The sequence below is a fragment of the Corvus moneduloides genome, chromosome 2, assembly GCF_009650955.1.
Source record: "Corvus moneduloides isolate bCorMon1 chromosome 2, bCorMon1.pri, whole genome shotgun sequence".
Classification (NCBI taxonomy): Eukaryota; Metazoa; Chordata; class Aves; order Passeriformes; family Corvidae; genus Corvus; species Corvus moneduloides.
This window is the reverse complement of record NC_045477.1, coordinates 116,424,700-116,445,860: the sequence shown is the minus strand read 5'-3', so window position 1 is coordinate 116,445,860 and position 21,161 is coordinate 116,424,700. Positions and strand designations below refer to the sequence as shown.

Below are 21,161 nucleotides of genomic sequence, written 5' to 3'. Positions count from 1 at the left end.
AGTTCAAGTTCCTTTTTAACCATAAGGGCTACCTGTTGTGTTTGGGTTTTTGCCCTTATAAAACTTAAGATTCTCAGATTTATTATTTCTCCAGGAGCTTGGGGCCTGCTCTTGAGAAATGACAAAAATAAAGAAATGCTACAGCACCTGGGCCACAGTCCACAAGTCTTGAATAGTACTTCAGTTTTGTTAGTGCTGGGAGCTTAACTTTGGAATGATACTTCAGCCTGCACTTAGTTTACATTGAAAAACCCAAAGGCAATGTACAAGCAGCCCAGTAAGCTCTGCTTCTGTCTCTGAATTCAGTCAGCCCTCGCCACCTCCTCCTTCTGGTTCTTCAGGTAGTTGGCTGGAGCATGTTGACTGTTGTAGGGATTGGTGTATTTTTAGTCTCAGAATATCCTTGCAGAAAATTTATGTGAGTAGGGAGAAACAAAATAGTTGTTAATTCCAGTATTAGCACCTCCTGGTGCAAGGTGTGCTCCATATCACAAAGCAGGGGAGGAGCTGTGTTCTTGTTAATTATTGCGCATTTAACACAATCCCCCTAGAATGAGGTTCGTGGTCATTAGCATTCTCCCTTCAGGGTAATAATCCAACCCTGACAAGGTAATTCAGCCAACAGGATTGGGAATTAAGCCCAGTTAGGCCTAACCCAACTCTTTTAGTTCCTGTTCTTGGTTATTAGTCCATATTGAAAGGTGGAGGAAAGACAGGAGCAAAGGTTATTCTGTGGGGTATATCAAGGTGTTGTCCATGGAACAAACCTCTTGTTAAAGCCCTTCTGTAATGAGTTATTAGTTTTTCCTGATGCTTATTGAATCACTTAGGTTGGAAAAAGTCATTAAGGTCATCAAGTCCAGCTGTAAACCCAACACTGCCAAGCCCACCACTTCACCAAGCAGCCTGTTCCAGTGTTTGATGATAACCTTTTTGGTGAAAATTTTCCCTAGTACCCAGTCTAAACCTTCCCTGGCACAACCCTGAGGCTATTTGCTCTTGATATATCCCTTGTTACTTGGGAGAGGAGACCAACCCCCAATTTGCTACTCCATTCAGGGAGTTGTAAATAGTGATATGGTCTCCCATGAGCCTCCTTGTCTCCAGACTAAACACCCCAGGTTCTCTCCTGCCTCTGTTTAGGCTTGTGCTCCAGTCCCTTTACCAGTGCCTTTATCTGAACTCCCTCCAGCACCTCAGTGTCTTTTACGTTTACCTTTATCTGATCAGCTGCATGGTGCCATCTCTAAAAAGTGCTTTGCCTTGGTTTTGTTAAGATCAGCTTCAATTATATCTGATGCAGTAAAAAAGGAAAAAAAAAAGTTACTCTGTTATTTAAATAATGGGATTTTTGTGTCCTTGAAGTCACTAATATGTTAGAGTACCTTGGGAAATAATGTTTAAGCCCATGTCTTTCCCAACAGTACTACTGGTACGTTCCAGAGTGAGAGTATTTTGGGCTTTTTTAAATGGGACCTTTTAATTTCACTGTGTTGGTTTTCCAGCTGCTGTGCTAGTTTTGTTGGTTGTTGGTACTGCCATGTGCAAAGCAGTATCTTTATCTCATCCTAGTTTGGCATATTTCATCTTTGCAAAAGATGTTAAAACATTTGCAATGTGAACAGAATAAAGTCTGGTAACGTCTGTGTACTGTCTGGCATGTCTTTAACATCTGCTGTCACTTGTGGAGAACTACAGCTTCTACAGTCATAAAATTATTATGATGAGTATTAATATGGGTTTTCCTTAAAATAGGAGACAAATTACTAGTTTAGAGTCCTACTTTGTAAGGAAATAAAATGCTGTCAGACAGCCGAGTCTGGGTTCATCATACATGAATGAGGCATTTAGGGACACCTGGAATTAAATAGAAGAAAATAATGTCTGCTGTGATTTTGAGGAGTAGCATAACCATTCATTATCAGAACTTCTGTGAGACAACTTGAAATAAACAAGTAAAGATCTTCTTGGCAAATGTGAAGCAAATCCAGAAGCACAATTCAAAAAGTCCATTGTGGGGGAAGAACTGTGCACATCCTGGAGTTTATTTTGTACTATTATAGTCCTTTCCTTGGCTCTTTTGCCTCTGAAGGGTTAAGGCTTTGATTTTACAGAGTAAGTGCATAGCATTTCATAATCTCTGCTAAAAAGGAGTATGTTCTACAACAGAGCTAAAATTTGTTTGTAGCTCATGTACACTGAAGGTAAAAACTTCGCCCTTTGTTAAGAAATAGAATATACAAGTCAGATATTACTGAACATCCATGGGATCTGAACCACTACAGGCATAAATGTGTCCTTGAATCTGTTTTTAACCATATCAGTGTGTGGAGCTGCAGAGATCTGTGTAGTCTTTGTTTCAGACTGAACTTTGTGTTATTTCCCTACAGTTCATGACTCCTGCAGTTCTGCTAGAGCATTATAACTAATGAGAGAATTTAAACTTGGATACATTTTCATTTTTCAAGGTTTTGATCAAAAAATACACAACAGATACACCTTTTCGGTATTCTTTACCTTAACCTGCTGGTTCCCCTCATTTTTCCAAGCATACAAAATATGTCCATGCAAGAGGTACATGATAAAATACTGACTGGCAATGTCTAATGCCACAGGGCATCTCTCCCTGTTGCTGACACAAGTGAAGGGCTGTGTGCTTTCCTTACAGCTCTCATGTCAACAGGTTGCCTCTAACAGACCCTGTGAAGACAGTGAAGAGGATTTCTTTCTGGGATCCTTTTTACACTTTGAATTACTACAAAGGCAATGCACGCACAGCCCTTTGGCTGTGGTTGGGGGAATGTGTTTTCCTTCTCAAAGGAGCCTACAATCATTTCAGGGTTCCACCTTAATTAAAGAGATACCATATCTCTCACCTGTCATTTAATTTATGTTCATCCTCAGTAAAATAAACCTTCATCATTTGTGTTTCACTAAGATGCTGTTCTGGCAACTCAGTAGGATCCCATCTGACAGGCAGTTTGTTGTCATGTTTAACACACTGAAGGGTCAGGAATTTTATTCTGTCAGTTCATGAAGTAGATCAGTTCATATATCTCCTCCTTTTCCCATAGCAAAGCACTGACCACTAAGAAACAGGTACTGTCTTCTGTTTGCCTCAGAAATGTGGTCATTAATTAACAACCTGTTAATATGTATTAAACATTCTCCAGTTGGCATTTAGTTTCACTGGTGTGTCAGGATTTCAAGGTTTGTGCAGTGAAGTTTGTCATTCTCTAGAACACATTTGTTTGCCAGTCTCATGCAGTGGAAACTGAAATAATGCACAGAGAAAAATGTTTTACCCATTTGAGTTTCCTCTCCTCTATTCTTACCCCTAAAAAGTTAAGTTCTTGGTTTAAAACAAAACAAGTGAAGAAGCCCAGATGAGGAATGATACAAAGGAAAGCAGCTTCGAGTAAAGCTGAAATTCCATAGGGCTGACTGGGTTTACCTGGCATCATTTCCTCTTACCTGTAGTAGATAAAGGTGTAAGGAAATCTGGTTTTATGTTTATTTCTGATACAGGTAGCACCAAGTGTAACTCTGTTCTAAAAGACACAATATGAATATGTAAGAATATAGATGACTTCTAAAAACCAAATCCAGTTGGCCTGCTTTTTGCAGATAAAAGTTCCTCTAAAAATTTGAAGAGTTTGTGTATTTCGGTTCTGTCACAGGGATGATCAAACCTAAAAGTGAAATTCAGGGTCCAATTGCTACTGCAACATTTTTTAGAGGAAAGATTATTCATGTATTGCTTGAATGTGAATATGCACAGAGGAATTGAGTATTTAAAATCTGCATAACCCTTGTCAGGGTTACTAAAGTGTGAGTGCTTCCAGTAACAAGCTGCAGTGTTGGCAGCTGCCAGTTCTGGGGCATGACAGAAACAAACACTTGTTTGTTCAGACAGAATTTATGTTCTGCTTCAGACTGTCTTCTTTGAGCACTCTGTCAGGGAATCTTCATTTTAGCTGATAAACTGCTTCCTGAACCCCTTTGTTGAATTAGTTTTGTTTGCATTGCTCAGCATTTCACTGGGTGAGGAACTGGAATGCAAATGTTGATTATGCTCCTCTTCTACAGTGAGTGTATCACACAAAAAAAAACCCTGAAGCTGTGGAGGGCTGTAACCTATAATGCTCTAGCAGGCACAAAGTAGAGTCTGAAAGATGCTTTGGACTTTGATACAGGATGGAACTGTAACATGTTCTGTAGAATTATGCTAGGGAGCAAATGTTAGGTCTCTGGTGCTAAAATGGTAAAAATGAACTTCATGCACAGTCCTTAACAGTGAAGAACAGAGGGTTTGAAAGAGCAAACTGTCTTTAAACAAAGTTGAAGATAAGGCCTCTGCTGTGACCTTGCTACTCAGTGTGTTTTCCAGTAGTAGTTATTAGCTTCAGGGATGTGTTTCCTTGAGAGCTTAGGATCCCAGGGAAAGAGGCACCCATGGGAACATTATAATATTTTGCATGGAAAAGGAGATGTGGAACAGAACTGCCAGAAGAAGGAATGAAGTGATCTAGCAATTATCTAATTGGCTCTTTAATTTTGGCCATTCTTCGATACTACTGCTTGTGAGTATTATTTCGTTCAGGGGGTCATGAATTTCTTTCAGTCTCTCAGCACATGAAACCTCTGGGGTGGGTGGAGTACCAGGATGGGGAGCTGTGTGAGGTAACAGTGCAAAAAGCCTATTTGTTAGTAAATGCTGCTGTGCAAGGGGCAGCGCTTCCACCCAAAAATTTTTTAGATGGTACAAAAACCTAAAAGCGATGAAAAACAGGCTTCTAATAGTACTGTGTTGCTTGTGGTTGAACTGTTCAGAAAGCTAAATATATAAGGACATATCTTAAAGATTATTTTTAGATCTTTCAGTGTGGGGGTTTAATGTTTGAGGTTGGCAACAACAGTATCTATCTGAATTGCAATTGGATCCCCACAATGTGTATTTGTGTTGAAAGATCAGGGGCTTTTATGCTCTAGCAGTTCAGTAGCTCTTGTTTTAAGAAGTTTCTCATTTGCCTCACAGAAACATCGAGGTTTTGGGTAGATGGAACACTTACTGATTTCACTGTGGGTTCTGATTTTGATTACATTCAGGATTAGACCAGGCAGTGAGGCTGAATTGCTGCTACTGGTGACATATCTACATTTTTCAGTGTGGCATTGAATGGGGGTTGTGTTGGGACAGTATTCTGACTCCTCTCACAGGAAATGATTAAAAAGGAATTTCTGCACATCTGAAAAACTAGTCAGAAGAGAAGTTTGTTATTTTGTCTTGCCTGCCTGATTGTGGATTAGGCTTTGGGCTGTCTGCTTTAAATATGAGAAGAAGCGAGCTCCCTTGGTACAGGCAGAAGACAAAAAGTCTTGAGTGTGCAAAAGCTGGTCAACTGATAGCAACTCAACTTGTGGGTATTCTCTTCATAGCTTTTGTGTTCTAGCATGCAAAATTTAAATCAAAACTCGTGGTCTTAACAAGCAGTACTATTCTGTTTATGAGCTATAATGTCAGTGTATGTTTGTTATATTGAGTTTTGTTAATACATCAGTTGGGATTGTTAAGCTTGTCTAGAGCAAGCTCTCAATTGTGATTTTCTTTCTAGGAAATGCAGAATAACTGGTGCTGAGGAGTGAGACTGAGGTGCAAAGTATTCAGAAGTCTGGAAATGCCAAAAGTTACATATGCTGTGGCATTTTACATTCTTTTTAATTACTGTAAATTTTTTATTGTTATGTTTATGCTTATTGCTGGGTGAAATTGTTGGAGGTTGGTCTCCTGGGCTGAGGGGGCAGAGTTTTTTGCTGGAAAATAGAGACTCACAGCAAAAAGAAAGTCTGTGATTAGGGCACACATTTTGTCCTGCTGTAAGTCTGTTGGTATTGCATAGAAAAGCTTTCTGTAGAGGGCAGTGAAGAATGAGCCAGTTCATTCTGCTCCACAAGAAACCACCTCTGGTAGGGTCCCTGAAGGATTTAGATTTGCAGGGCTGCTGAAAGGCAACAGCATTGTGAAAAGGCTGGGTTTCTGTGATAAAAATTGTGTAGCTAACTGCACAAAGTAATGTGTTCTGTAGCACAGGAGCCATACAAAGCCTGGCTGCAAGTGTCATTAATGTTCACTTTAATCTATGATGTGTGCAAAAAGGTTTCATTGAGAGTGAGTTTTCTTATCGACTTTGTAAAACATTCATGTAAAGGTATGTTGGATTCTTACATCCAAGGAAAAAAAATGTTCTTTTTAATGTGTCTGAATGAAACCTCTACATTCAAATGTAAATTCAAATTTCATAGATTAATTATGTAAGCTGTAAATTCCTTAATTCTAAATTGGTTCTGCTACAGCTAGTGTTTAAGTGTAAAAATATTAAAAAAGTATTGCAAAACCAGTCTTTTTTCAAAGATTGTAAAGGAGGTGGGACTGCTTCACCAGTTCTGGTGCATTAATGCACAGTATAAGCTTTGCTCCTCTTGCCTCTTGTGAACTAAAAACTCCCATGAACTAACTTGGCTTAGAGTATGCCATTTGAAAATGAAGAGATCTCCTCATGCTGGTGAATCTACCAAAACCACATCTTTCCCTGGGTGAGGCTCTCTTCTACCTCCACAATGAGTAGATCCCTTGGCTTGGGTAACATACCAGCTTTAAACCTTGATGCAAATAGGAAAGTTTTTCTTTTAAGTGCTGTCAGATTTCTTCCTATTAGTTTGATGCCTTGATAGCAAGCCTCAGTAAGCAGAAGTCCTGGAGGATGAAATTTAAGTGCCATGCCTCCTCAGCATGAAGACGCTGTGGAAAAATTAATGCACCCTTGTTTAGTCTGAACTTTGCCTTGATTTTTTTTCTAAACATTCTTAGAGGAACTCTCCGCTCTAATTTTCTTTCTGCCTCCTTCCTAATCTCAGAAGATAGCTCTTCCATGATAGTGAGGAAAAAATTGTTTCTGTAACCTGCTGGTTGTTTAGGGTCACAGTAAGGGAGGGAAATCAGCAACTTCAGTGACTTAGCTTTTCAACTATTGCTAGAAATAACTAATAAAAATATTTTCAAGGTAACTTTTCTGTAATTTCAATAGTCTTGAAAAAGACATTCAGTAGTATTCGTGGTGGTTATCATGCATTTTCTGCTGTACTTCCTCAGTACACAGTGCTCAGTGCAGTTTCTTAACAGGCATAGGAGGCTGGTACTTTGCAATTTGCAGTTTCTGGAGTTTGAGTAGGTTTTGTTAACTTACTTAAGAAAAAGTAAAACAAATAATTGTGTACACAAAATCTTTCCTGAACTACAAGCTTGCAGAAAGCTTTTATCTCAAAGCTTTCAACAGTGGTCAGGGCTGCTTAAATGGTAGAGTTTAGTTTTGGCAGCACAAGATGAAGTTGTTGCATTGGAAAAAACTGATTTAGCTTGACTTCTCTTCTTAACCCCAAGAGAGTGGTGTAACTGTCCTGCAGGGAATGTTTTTTGGAAGTGACACTGTTTGCTGGTTTTGTGCTTATTTGTGTACGGGCTTGAAATGTGCAGCATGTTTGTTACACAAGAAAGTGATGGTGATGTTGGATTGCATTTATGGCAGTTTATGTATCTACTAAGACTGAATGGTATTTCATGTCATGTGAGAAAGAGAAGAGGGCAGTTCTGTGTCTTGGCAAGATTCCCTTTTTCAAACATCCAAGGCCATTTGAATCCAAACAGTGGAGCTGTGAAGTTCCCAGAGGAAGCTCCTGAGCACTCCTTGCTTAGCAGCCTAAATGGTGCTTTCTTGTCACCTCGTCCTTGGCAGTGTTAGGATTTGCTGAAGGTTTTAGAGTCCCTTTTTGTATTTTGAATGGTTTTTTACATCCAGTATTTTGAATTTCAGTTGAAACTTCCCTGGGCAACTTGTTGCACCACCCTCGTTGTGTTAAAAATGTCTCTAATTCCCTAAAAATGTTATTTGTGCCTTTTTTCTGTCTTAGATATCAAAGAAGTAGTCTAACATAATTAGAAAATAATTACAGGCATGTAATTATATCACTTGAAATGTAAGCCAAAAGGTTTTATATGAAAATAATGCTTATTACAGTACCTGTTTACTCTTAAGGGTACATTTATTCCTTTAAAACATGCACAGTCTGTTAGGTTTGTATGAAAAAGAGCCTGTAATGTCTTATCTCTAATTTGAAACTTGAGAGATCATTCTTCTTTTGTGCTTTGCATAGTTGAATGGTTTTTAAAAGGGTATTTCTAAAAAAATAATTGATGTGGAAGGTTTACAGTAGCATGTTCAAATACATTGACATTCTTCTGTCTAACAGAAAATCCTAGTAAAATAAGGGTACCCTTTTTAATGAGTACTCATTCTTGGAAGGTTTGTTTTTCTGTTCTCAGAGTATTTGGCTTTCGTAACGTTCTATCTTCAAGAGCACTTTCCCATATTCCAAGGTTTATTTAAATTCAGAATATTCAGAATGTTTGATGTTTTGATTTATTGAGAAAAGCAGGATATGCATGTTAACTTGATTTTATAGCAGAATGTTTGATTTTCAGCATTTGTCCAAGATTCATAGGATCACTTTGAGTAGAAGCATATAGCTTGGGTAAATCTGTGGCAAAAGCATGGGAGGTTTGCAGAAGCCCTTAACCTCTTGAACTTTCCCATGTCATCCTATGAACTCTGAATCTATGGCACTGTTCAAATCAGGAAATGTTTAAAAATGAAAAGCCAAAACTGTAAGCTGCTAGATTTTGTATACAGAACATCTGTGGGGTTTGCAGTTTAACCATCATCCTAATCCTGGTAACATAAGCAGGCTATTGTAAGCACTCATTGTAATTTATATAAATTAGCATATGATTTCAGTAGTTGTTTTCTTGTTATTTCAGCTTTATGACAAAATAAACACAAAATCTTCACCACAAATCAGGAATCCTCCAAGTGATGCTGTACAGAGAGCCAAAGAGGTAATGACTTTAAAGTATATTCTTTTACTACAAAAGTTTGATTGTATTTTAACTGGAACTTATTTTTCTTCATTAAGATGTGTATTCTGGCTCATTATCTGAATTATTTCTGGATTGCTACCATTGCTTACTCAAGTTATGTAACAAGTTGTATAAACTTGCAGAATTCCATTATCTGTGTAAAGATTATGAATATTACTCAGTTTAATAATTTAACTTTTTCTTCAACAATAGTGGTGTTAAAAGGAACACTCCTGCTGGGTGATTGCAGGATATTTTCATGTTCAGGTTATCTCCAGCAGAAATCTGATATTTATAAAATTTAGTCACAAAAAGAAATATTTTGAAGTATCAGCTTTTTAAATTAAAAAAAAAAAGTTTATCATAGATGGGTCTAAAAAGAGCAGACATGGAAATGCAGTGAAGGTGGCCCACTAGGACCAAAGATAGACAGAGATGTTCTTAATTCTTATACCTTGCAAATAGTATTTTTTTGCTTATTTATTACAAGTAGTAAAAATAAAAATGTTGTATGACATATTATCATATACTATATATTATCACCAGTGCAGTTGTCAAGGGTAATGTCACAGGAAAACACTGTTTATAGTGCTGTTAAAATAGAATATTATTTTAAGTAATAACTGAAGTCACACTGATAGATCCCTCAAGTCCTATTCTGCAAAATTTTCTGGCAGTTAATCCTGGGAGATGCTTCCAGAAGCAAAATTCTCTGCTTTCATTGTCCAAGTAGCTGCATGTGAAAACTAAAGTGTAAGAATCAGGTTGCAGGCAAATGAGTTAAAACTTCTTTGCTCCTCCTTCCCAAGTGATAAAGTGGCTCAGATTTTATAAAATCTGGAGTTTGGAGGTGGGGCAGCAGATGGCCCACCTACACTTGGTGTCTTTAACAATTAGTTTTATGAGTGTTTTAATGCTGCTTTTAAACCAACTGTTTTAATAAAAGCAATTGTTTTAATAAATTGAGACGATGTGTGAAAGCAGCAACTGGTGGAGGTCATGAGTGTCACCTCTTAGCACTTCATTCCTGTCACCATATATTTAGCTGTTGGAGGAATACTGTCAACTGAAAACAAACTAACAAACAAAAAAAACAACAACCACAACCAAAACTGTTCCCTTCAAATTTCTGCTTTAATCTCTTTCAGAGAACATTGGAACAAGGTATTTTATTCTCTTGGGGCAGCTGGGTGGGGGCACATTCTCTTAAACCCTTTCCTGTGTCAAAAATGTTGGTTTGTATAATCATTTGGGGATATTCTGACTGAGCCGGGGAGGGTTTTCATTTCTTCAGTACCTTTAAAAGAAAGTTACTTAGGGGCATTTCTCCTCTTATTTTTCAGGTATTGGAAGAAATTTCATGTTACCCAGAGAACAATGATGCAAAGGAGCTAAAACGTATTTTAACACAACCTCATTTCATGGTAAGCAGATCCTTCTCTTGTTTGGGCTATTTTTTAATTTTTTTTTTTTTATATATATATTCTTTATGTTAGAAAACTTCAGTAAATTCTTAAAATCTGCAAGTGGTGGCACTGCCTACAATATACCTATTAATAAGTATTTCTAACCTGCTGCTCTGGCAAAAGAATTCGTGTTGCTGCTGCTATTGGTCCTCAGCTGTCAGCAGTTTGGAGTAATGGAATTATGGAGCAGTTTCTCTGCGGTTTTGGGGGGCTGTGTTGCACGTGGAAAGAAGAATGAATCATTTTGGATGTCCATAGGTAGAACTGGGATCCTTCTTTTTCTTTTTCCAAAGGTCTTCTTGGGATAAAGGTGTGTGAACTCATTGCAAAATAAGTGTTTATTTAATACTATTTTACAATAAATCAACAGCTTGTACAGTCTGCTGAGTTTGTGTTACATATTAACACCTACTGTGTCTGTTTCCCAAATCCGATTTGAGGGCGGTAATTGTCCTTAATTCAGGAATGTTACTGCTTAATAACTTGGTTCAAGTTATTGAAGTCCAGTAACTTGAAGGATTTCTTTTGTTTATGCTGTAGGTAAAGTTCATAAATGGAGAAATAAACGTGTTTGGTTAAATCTGCTGCACACTATTGTCAGCTTAAAATAATGGATTTGACTTTCCCTAACACAAGGATTATATGCAGGAGGCTTTGTGGAATTTGCTCACCTGAAAGCTGAATTACTGTAAGTCTGAAGGATAAACCTAATTTGCAGGAAAGAGTGAGCTGAAACCAACCTCCTATTCAGGTATAAGATGAAATCTGGGTAGCTGCATGTCCCAGTGTGTTCTTTTGATGGCCTCTGTAGCCTTGGCTACGTTTATTTGAGTACTTTAAATCAGATCAGGACTATGTTTTCAAAGTGCATCTCCTGATTGCCCCTAAACAGTGTTTTGGTTTGTATCACATAAGGGTCTCAGAGCATGCAAAACAACTTTCTTCAGATAAAATTAAATTGAAATGTGTGCCAGGAGCCAGTGTAATCGAGCTGGTGGATACTCTGTCCACGGGGCAAATTGGAAGCTGGCCAGAAGAAAAAAACTCCTGCATTGTGTTCAGTGTGTACATCAGGTCCTGACCAACCCATTTGTTTTACTTTTTGATTCATTCCTATTTCACTGCACTAATTGCTAATGCAGACATTGACTTCTTTGTGCCCATTCAGCAACACTCTGGTGTTATTCCCTGGAGATGGTACCTATCTTATCCTAAATTTTGTAACAGCTCTGATTCAACATTTAACAGGAATAGTTGCTTGAAGTAGAACATGTAACAAGAGGGAATGATACTCAGCCATATTGTAAGAAAGATTTTTAAAAAAACCTTTCTCTGATACTCAACTTCATTTAGAATCTGACAGGTTCATTTGATTTACTTTTTTTGTAATTACCCCGCAGTGTTGCTAAAACATTAAGCACTGTAGAGAAAGAGCATTTTTCAAGTGTAAATTATTTTCAGAGTAGGCATCAATAAAAGCAATTGTGTTATATAGAAATTTCATGTATCAAATCAAGTGACAGGAAAATTGAGTTGAAAATCCTCTTTTTTATGTATCTCTGTCTCTTGATATGCTCATAAATCTAAAACTATTTGCCAGAATTCTTTTGCTGCAAATCTATAAAAAGTATTTTTTATAAGAAATAAGCTGCAATTCCATAACAGGTATTTGTGATGAGGGGTAATTTCAGCAAGTGAGTCTGTGGCATCCCAGGCTAAATTGCTGGTTGGTGAAGTCCCATCATCCCTTTTCCTCCCCATGTTTCATCCTCTCCCTTGTAGTTCTGCCATTCATCTGGAACTGCACTTTAATATTGCCCTGGGCTGAACTAGTAGAAAATTGCTCCAAAAAAAGCCTCAACTAACCATTTAGTAAAAAGAATTTAGGATAACAGGAATGCTGCCAGAGCCAGAATGAGCAAGAGAATAGAAACAGTTCATGTTAGGAAGGAGGGTAAAGCAGCAATTAAACCAGCATAAGTTGGTGTGGATCCATACCTGCAGATACCGGAGAGTCTCCAGATGTCACAGGGGCAACTCCATCATCATTCCCACTCCTGCTGCCAGATGCAGCTTTATGGATTGCAGACTTAAATAAAGTTACTCTTACATTTGTTGTGTTCTGCCAAACTTCCCTTCAGAGCCAAAGCCTTTAAAATAGAGACTATTAAGAAAAGGAATAATTGTATAAAAGAATACTGTCAGCCCACACTCTGTGTGTTTGCCAGATGTTACAGACCAATACTCTGGTTATTAATGCACATTAATTCAGTAATCAATAACACGTAGTAAGCAGGAGTGTGCATTAACACCTGTATGAGAACAGATTATTTTACTATTAACTATTTTTTTATCTAATGTATATCCCTAATCAGAAGAGAAAAAGAGTGTAATCTGTCTTGTTTACTTAATCACAGTGTCAGTGGGTTAAACTGTGTGCAGGCCTTTACAGAACCAAAGCCAGTAAAGTGTTTTTGTAACAGATCAAGTTCAAGGTGTTCTATTGTTTTAGTTTTCTGTTGTCCTTGTGTGCCTAATGGCTACAGAAATAAATTATCAATTTGGTCAACATGTTCAACATTCCTAATTTAAAGAAATGTATGTAAATTTTGCATGAAGGTCTTTCAGCAGATAATTAATTTAAGAATTCCTAAAGTATTGTCAAGTACCTCATTTGTTACGTATGTGCACATTTCAAAGAGCTTTTATTCCACTGCTCAACTTTCAGTATTTTTTTGAGTTTGCCGTTTTCATGTGTAAAAGATTCTATTATATGAGTTTCATATGTTGTAGCAATTGAAACATTTGCTGTGCTAGGAGACTTTTGCTTGATGACATATTGAAATTTTGTCCATCTTCATGTGCCTTCCTATGTTGATCTCTGCAGACAGTGATCCTGCAATACAGCAGAAAGCAGCTGTTCTCATTAAACTTATTTTTAGCAGGATTATCATGTTCTGCAAAGGAAAAACAGGAAAAAAACAAATTATCAAAATTAGCAGAAATGCATGAAAACAGGCATCTTTAAGTAAGGTCCAATAGGAATCTTTTTATTAAATGTTTTCAATATTAAATTGAGCTTGCTGTACTTTAATGTCTGGTATTTCTTAATTTGTGTTCGTTTTTGTGAACACACTCAAAAGTCATTTAGCATAATTATGGACTTTTAAAATGCTGGAAGTGCCATATTTTAACCTCCTACAAGGTGAATATTCTTGCTAAAAATAATAAGCAGGGCATATATTTGATATGAAACAAATGTAAGAATCTGAATTACATAAGAAATGGAATATTAAAGCATGGAGAATATAACAGATGCAGGCAGGGGTACAGAATCACCTCCAAGGTCAGTGTGTCCAACCATTAACCTACACTGGAGTAACCACACATAAATGGACACCAATAAATCAAATTTTAATTAAATATTATTAAAGTGGTTCAACTTGCATATATATTCCAAATCTTTAATATAAAATGTTGACTCAGTAGTGCAGACTAATGGAGAGGAATTGTTGTGAGTTCGAGCTTAGTGGTTGACAAAATAAGATGAAAAATAGAAAATACAGATACAGGTTAGTATTTAACTAAAAATAGTATGGGTGTAGGTGGGCTTGAAACACTGGAAAAAAGGGAGGGAATATGGGCAAAGCATTGTTAGTTTAGGGAATTCTGTTCCATAGTTATAATGCTGAATTCCCAACTGTAGTTTTAAACTAATTTGAGGAATGGAAACATAAAGTGTTAAGAAATTACCTTTTATAACATGGTACACTTTAGAAGTGTTACCCTGGGAAAAAAATTTAGGATTTTGTAGAGGTCATGAAAATCCAATTTCTGCCTTGGATTCCACTTCAGGAGTGCATCTTGTAGGCGTTTTTTTAGCACTTTCTTTGGTGTAAGTTTTGCTTAAACATTTTAATAGAAGACTTAAGTCATTGCAGAATCAGATTTCTCTGCCAAAACAAGTTCTAGATGGTCAATCTCAAGCCGTGCAAGGCTGATGGGTTTTGCAAGCTAAGAGCTATGAGCATTTAAATGAAACTTAGCAAGATATTAACTATAATATAGATGGACCTCATGGCGGTGGTGGCTCATACATCTACTGTTGTAGAGATATTGTAGGAACTAGACTTGATTTATCAGTCCTTATCTAGGAATGATAAGCCATTTGGGTATAGAGGCAGATTCTGTCTCTGCCCTTGATTAGTAGAGGAGTAGAACCATCATGTTCACATATAAATTGGATTTAGTTTTTGGACAGAAGCGACGTAGTTGTATATTAAATGCTGAATACAGATGGGAAATGGATGTGACGCGGGACTCTTGGAGGCGTCCTGGAGAACACTGGAATGTCATACCAGAAAAAAAGCCAGGCACTGCTGAATACTGGTTTGCTAATATTTCGGCTTTGTCCAACTTTTCTCTCATATTGTGTGTACGCTTTTTACAGTTGTACAGGATACAGGTCTATGCTGCACCTTAGAGTTCCTACAGTTGGTTTTTCTGCTTATCAAAGATACTTAAGCATAGTTAATCAATTAGCTGTTATACCATTCTCTGCATCAAGAAACAGTAAAGCTAGTGAAGCAGTATTTTAGCAGTTTGTTGGTTTGCATTCTAATTTTTGTCACGCATTTTGAACTCAGGGTGGTGGTGCTGAGTCCATGTTCTAGGGGAAGGGGAGAGTATGGAAGGAATTGTGATAATAAACAACAAAAAAATCGTATTTCATTCTTTAAGTTAGTATTGATCCACAGTCCGTCTTCATTAGAGCGAAATACCATGTGATTTGAGTAGCTTTCCATTTTACTAGAGTAATTATTATAGAACAGTTTGCACAGAAAGATAGATTCCTGATTCTCTGTCTATGCACATGAAGATGGATTCACTCTGACACCCTGCAGTTGTCGAGAGGATGAGGGGAAGGGAGGCAGAATCATTCTCACTGAAGTAGCTACAGTAAAAATCACATTAACTCATGCAGGTTTTAGAGGCTCAATGTACATGTGGGCATTTGCAGTCTGATGACGTTTATCTTAGACTCCTTAAGGGAAAAGTTCATCAATAGAAAATGGGGCGCAAATATCTTGGATTTCCTTGAATTTCTCAAAAGCTTCAAAAACACAAGGAATGAGCGAGGGACATGGGAGGTGACGGAAATCTGACGTTTTGTTGCTGTCATCTCCTCTAGGCCTTACTTCAAACCCATGATGTAGTGGCACATGAAGTTTACAGTGACGAAGCGCTGAGAGTCACCCCTCCTCCCACCTCTCCGTACCTGAACGGGGATTCCCCGGAGAGCGCCAACGGAGACATGGATATGGAGAATGTAACGCGGGTCCGGCTGGTGCAGTTCCAGAAGAACACAGATGAGCCCATGGTATGGAGGGATACTCACTGTTTGCCTTGACACTGTGCTGGTAAAGACCAGTATTATGATGATTTCAGTGTCAGTTTCCTCACTTTGAGGGTTGTCAATAAACTAGAATAGTTCAGCAGCCACTGTAGATATTTATCCTCCTTGAAATGCTTTGTGTTCACTCACACTGCTGCTGTGCCACAAGGGCTGGGTTTGTTTAAAAGCAGCCTTGTAGTAGTTATAGCTAAATTAGGCCTTAATCCCAACTGGATTTGCACTTCAGTATAAAATCACATTTTTCACAAACCAGATATTTACATACTCATGTTGAAGTATTGCATCTTCACTTAGAAATAGTATTTGGTTTTATTGCTCATCTTGAAGTGAGTGACAAAGATTTTATTTTAATCTTAAAATTTATACCCTCCCTTCAAGCTTTCAGGAAGTGATTATTCTTAACCACTCAAAACTCATAGTGCTTAATATTTTATTTTAAAAGTATAAACATTTCCTTTTTTCTAGGGAATCACTTTAAAAATGAATGAGCTGAACCACTGCATTGTGGCAAGAATTATGCACGGAGGAATGATTCACCGGCAAGGTAATTACATCTCATGAAGAGTTTTGTCTTCAAACACAGTCATTTTAGATCATTTTGTACAAACTGTGTACATTCTCCTGATTTTGATTGCTACTGTTCCATAGCAGTGTATCTCTGTGTCTGCATGGACTCCTGCTAACTGCTTTAGTTACCTTCTAGTTGCAGATGGCTGCCAGTGTTTTGAGGTGAGGGCCCACTGTGTTTCATTTAGGTCTTAATTAGGATAATTACTATCTTATTACTGAGTATAGCTCTGCAAGAGATTGACACACCAATAATTTCTGGAGCTGTACTTACTTAATCCACTGTTTAAAAAAAAAAATCCTTACACAGGTAGCAGTATTTTCCCTTGCAAAAATGGAAGAACCTTGTTCACACAGTTCTTGAGGAGCTTTATATTTTTGGTGTTGAAGCTCACAAAAACGGGGTTTGAAATAAAAATATTACTTGTGCCTAGATTCTAAATCTTTATTTTCAGTTTTCACTACAGCTACAACAAACCCTGCAAACATGTATTTTTTCTCATCCCCAGTCTTCTTTTTGTCATTTTGTGTGTTCAGATCAGATGTCCAAAGGTAACTGGTTTTTGCCCTACTTTAAACAGGTGAACTTCCCTGCTAGGTTGGTGGCTGCAGGTTTGAATTGCACCTTGAAAGGGTTACTTTACTTCTTTCAGACTGCCATTTTTTCTTTCGATGAAAACAAAAATCTTCATCATTTTTCAGACCAAAGTTCCCTCTAGCCTACTGTTCTATTTCAGAGGAAGCTGGGAACAGATAATTAGGAAGACAAAACATAAATTCACTTTGCCTTTCTGATATGATAAAATCTGTCAGGAAGCAGGAAAGATAAAAGTTTACGTACAAGCAAAGGTGCAATTCAGACAGACCTCTGTATTCCTTTAGAGGACTTTCTGAATTTAAATTTATTTGGCTTCAAACAGTGAGTTTTAAAAGTAGATTGCTCTAAGACTCACAGGAAGAAGGTTTCCTTCCAGCTGTGCTTAGGTAGTGGTGATGCTCTGCAGAGTATTGCTTCACATGGCTGTGTTCCATAATGGGGCTAATAAAACTTTTAACACCTGATAAAACTGAGTAAAATATCCAACTGTGCCCATTAAAACTCTGTTCTTTTTAATTATACAGTGTCTTTTATTTCTAAAGATTGGGGAAATTTAACCTATTCTCTATGTGCTTCGTCTAACTAAGGTAGTGCTTCTGCACTAGGTAGTTTGAAAATAAGCTGTACTTCAGTGTTTCTGTAGTATGGTCATTTTTTTTTAATGCTTTTAATTCTGTTAATGCTCTGGATGCCTCTTAGCTTCGCTGCTTCATTTTAACATAACTATTTTAGAATATTTTTACTCAATAGAACAACCCAGGTGTAATTCAGCAGTGATCTCGAGCACCACGTTTGAATCCTATTGATAGGGCCTGTGCCTTGCATTGGTTTTGGGGAGTGTTGTCATTTTTTTTCTCCTGTCTCTTTTTGCTGTATGGAAAACTGTATTGCCGGGCAATAGCAGCAATGTCTTGATAATAAATCTACTGTGAGCGTTACAGGAACTGTATAATTTCAGGTCCAGCAATATTAAGTACAAACTACACAATTCCCAGTCACAAAATAGTAGCTGCTGTGAAGTTGCCTCCTGTCCCTAAGCCAGCTCTACCTAGTCGTGGTGATTGAAATTGTCTTTATTCAAAAGGTGGCAGAGTTGAAATGGGAATAAAGGCTTTTAAAGATTCCATCTACTTGCAGCTTCCAGAGCATTCAGTAAAAATGAAACACCAGTGTCAGTCATTAAAAATTGTCTGTTTGTCATTGACATGTATGCCAAATGTCCATTCTTTATTCCCAATTTTTATGTATACTTCTCCTTACAGTCATGAACATAACAATATTCACTTCTGTCAGTGACAAAAATGGGAAATGCTGCAGAAAAGGGGATTTTATTTGATACAGGGATGTTACTGAATCTGATTCTCAGTCTAATATGTAATGCCATCAGTTTTATATTTTGAATAATATTAAAGTATCTTCATACTACTCCAGGCCATGTAGTGGTTTTGATTCAATATTATTGTTTAATAACAAAAATATGTTTTTCCTGCGTACTTGGTAGAATGCCTAGGCATCTCTTGCTGTGTGTTCACTGCACTCTTGAGAGATTTGTAGCTAATACAAAGCCCTTTTCTGAATCTAGCAAAAAAATGATTTTAATGTTGTTGTCTGTTTATGCCTTTATATGAATATTAGTGCTGTGTTAAAATTATCTCAGTTTGTGGAAACACATCTTGAGGTGATTGTGTGTTTGTTAACTCCGCAGGTACGCTACATGTAGGGGATGAAATCAGAGAAATAAACGGAATCAGTGTCGCAAATCAAACTGTAGAACAGCTACAAAAAATGCTTGTAAGTACCTGAAGTCTTCCTCCATAAAAGTGCTTGTCTTATTTTGTCAAAACTTTTGTGTACTAACTTCCCCTTTTTCTTGTGTTCTTGATAGACTACATGTGCACATAACAAGAAGTTCTTTCTGTTTGTAACTGTTGTGCTCGCAGTTACTGAAGTTACAAAGGAAAAAAATGTTGCTTTGAGCTCAGTCTGTCTTTTTCCAGGAAAACTCCACCTTGGGCCTTGCTAGTAGAGTCTGTTTGTTATTTCTGGAACAATTTTTAATTTTTCTGCAAGCAACCCTAACTTGAGATCTTGGATGGTATCACTAATCCCGGACAAGCTTAAAGGGAAATAACATTTTTTTGGGGTCACAGTAAGCCAGCCAAAGAGAGAAAGGGGGGAAACTCTCAGATGTCTTGAAGTGATGTGCTCACATTTCTGCCCAGATTGAGTCCCACAGAAGTCAGCCCTGTGGCGGCACAAATATTCAGATTGCCATTTAAGAAAATATGTTGTCACAGTCTGCTGCTGTTCTGCAGTTACTACTTGTTGTGAATATTCTTACACAGTAGTAAATGCAAAGTAGCAGACTCCATGTTCTGTTTTGATGAAAGACTATTTTTGACATTCCTACCTTTATTACAGTAAAATGCAGCTTCCAGAAACTGAATACAGTTTTGCTATTTAACATCTATGATGAAAGGGAAGAAAATGCCACTTTGGTAGCAAAGACTGTAGATGACAAGAGTATAGCTACAAATAAATGGTTGACATGGAAGACACCTACACATCTCTGAATCTGTGGTGTTAAAATACAGTTCTGGGTCTAGGCATTCAAAACGTGGTCAGGTGAACAAAGTGGTAATGTACATTTATGCTTAAGATTAATCAGGACATTTTCACTGTTTGTTTATAGGTGGTATGACAACTTATCCATAGCATTTTAGCTTTTCATACTTGAATTGTGGTGTTTTCCTTTCAAGCATTAATAATTTGGAGATTTTTCTCTTCAGCGTTAGTCTCAAAGTGCTTCTCTTTCCACAGAGGGAAATGCGTGGAAGTATTACCTTCAAGATTGTGCCAAGTTATCGCATGCAATCTTCATCCTGTGAGGTAATGAATTTAATGACCCATCCCCTTTCTTCCTCAGTCCTGTAACTAACTGCCTGCTGATGGCTGAATGTTACTGCTTTCTGGGAAATTGTTTCTGCCTGTCCTGTTAGATCACGCACACCAATTTTACAACAAAGATAACGGAACACGAGTAGGCCCCACCTACCTACTCAGCCCTGCCTTCATATTCATCTCATCACCACCTTAACTAACTCTTTACAGCCTATTAAAGAAAAAAAAATAGGAAAGGGGATCCTCGGCTTATGCTTTTAGGAAGCCCCTTTAAAATATGACCATTTAAACTCATTCTTCAGGAAGTCTTATGAAAAGTTCCTAAGCTGAGAAACAATCCTCCTGTTTTTTAGGCTTTAAGCATTATACTACTGCTTTGGGCTGTTAAGGGTTAATTGAAGAGCCTGTTTCTGTATAACCCTGTTGAGGTAAATTTGTGATGGTTGTGTGTAACAGTTACATGTGGCTTAATATTGTGTTTCCATGAAAAAAAGGTCTTTGTCACTACAGAAGAAGAACAGATTTGGAGTTGTTGCTGAATTAGAAACTTGGTATTACGGCTTTTGCACAGCAACGTTTAATTCCCTTCTGCTCACAAAGTTATGTTCCAGATTGCAACTGAAGGGAATTAAATTGTAGAAAATGGCTGTTTGAGAGCCACTGTTCCAGTCTGAGCATACAGATGGCATATGCAGCGTGTAGATGATGCCAATCTCTCCGTGCCACATGCTTAACTGCGCAAACAGCTCCCGAATTAGAATTCCCAGAGTGAAATCACAACCCCCGCTGAAGTCAAGCACCTTATCTTAATTAGAGCTGTGATTTCACCCTAATTGTTCTTGTGTCTCAGCAGATGCTAGAATGCACAGAAACTGCTATTGAGGTTGTCAGAACAATCTGTTTGCAAGGAAAAAAATTACTGCTTTTTGGTTGCCTTCTGTACTTCTAGTAGAATTCAACAAAAACTGAAAGGTTTTAGGGGTAGAAGGTTTGACAGAGTTTCACCTATGAGGCCAATTTTCTTAAAATAAATATGAAACCAAAAGTTTTTCATGAAATGCAAAGGCTTTTAAAAAAATTGCAGCGTGCTGACAAATCCATGTATTGACTTCACACTGCAAAGAGGAATAGTAATAAAAGATACCTCACTTCCCATTGTTGAAGTACAGAAACTGGTGAAACTGCAGACTTGCTGGGAAGATGGTTATTTGGAAAAACTCAGCATACAGCTTTAAATTAATA

General features: G+C 37.5%; 1 protein-coding gene across 15 annotated transcripts in view; it reads left to right on the top strand.

The window, feature by feature from the left end:
* The window catches only part of CASK (calcium/calmodulin dependent serine protein kinase), a 190,370-nt gene that overhangs the window by 143,377 nt on the left and 25,832 nt on the right, over positions 1–21,161 (top strand). For all 15 annotated transcript variants that reach the window (XM_032100951.1, XM_032100948.1, XM_032100947.1 and 12 more), the window contains 6 exons: positions 8,873–8,950; positions 10,315–10,395; positions 15,629–15,817; positions 16,319–16,397; positions 18,724–18,809; positions 19,839–19,907. In XM_032100951.1, coding sequence (XP_031956842.1) covers positions 8,873–8,950; positions 10,315–10,395; positions 15,629–15,817; positions 16,319–16,397; positions 18,724–18,809; positions 19,839–19,907 — 582 coding nt within the window. The remainder of the gene's footprint in view (positions 1–8,872; positions 8,951–10,314; positions 10,396–15,628; positions 15,818–16,318; positions 16,398–18,723; positions 18,810–19,838; positions 19,908–21,161) is intronic.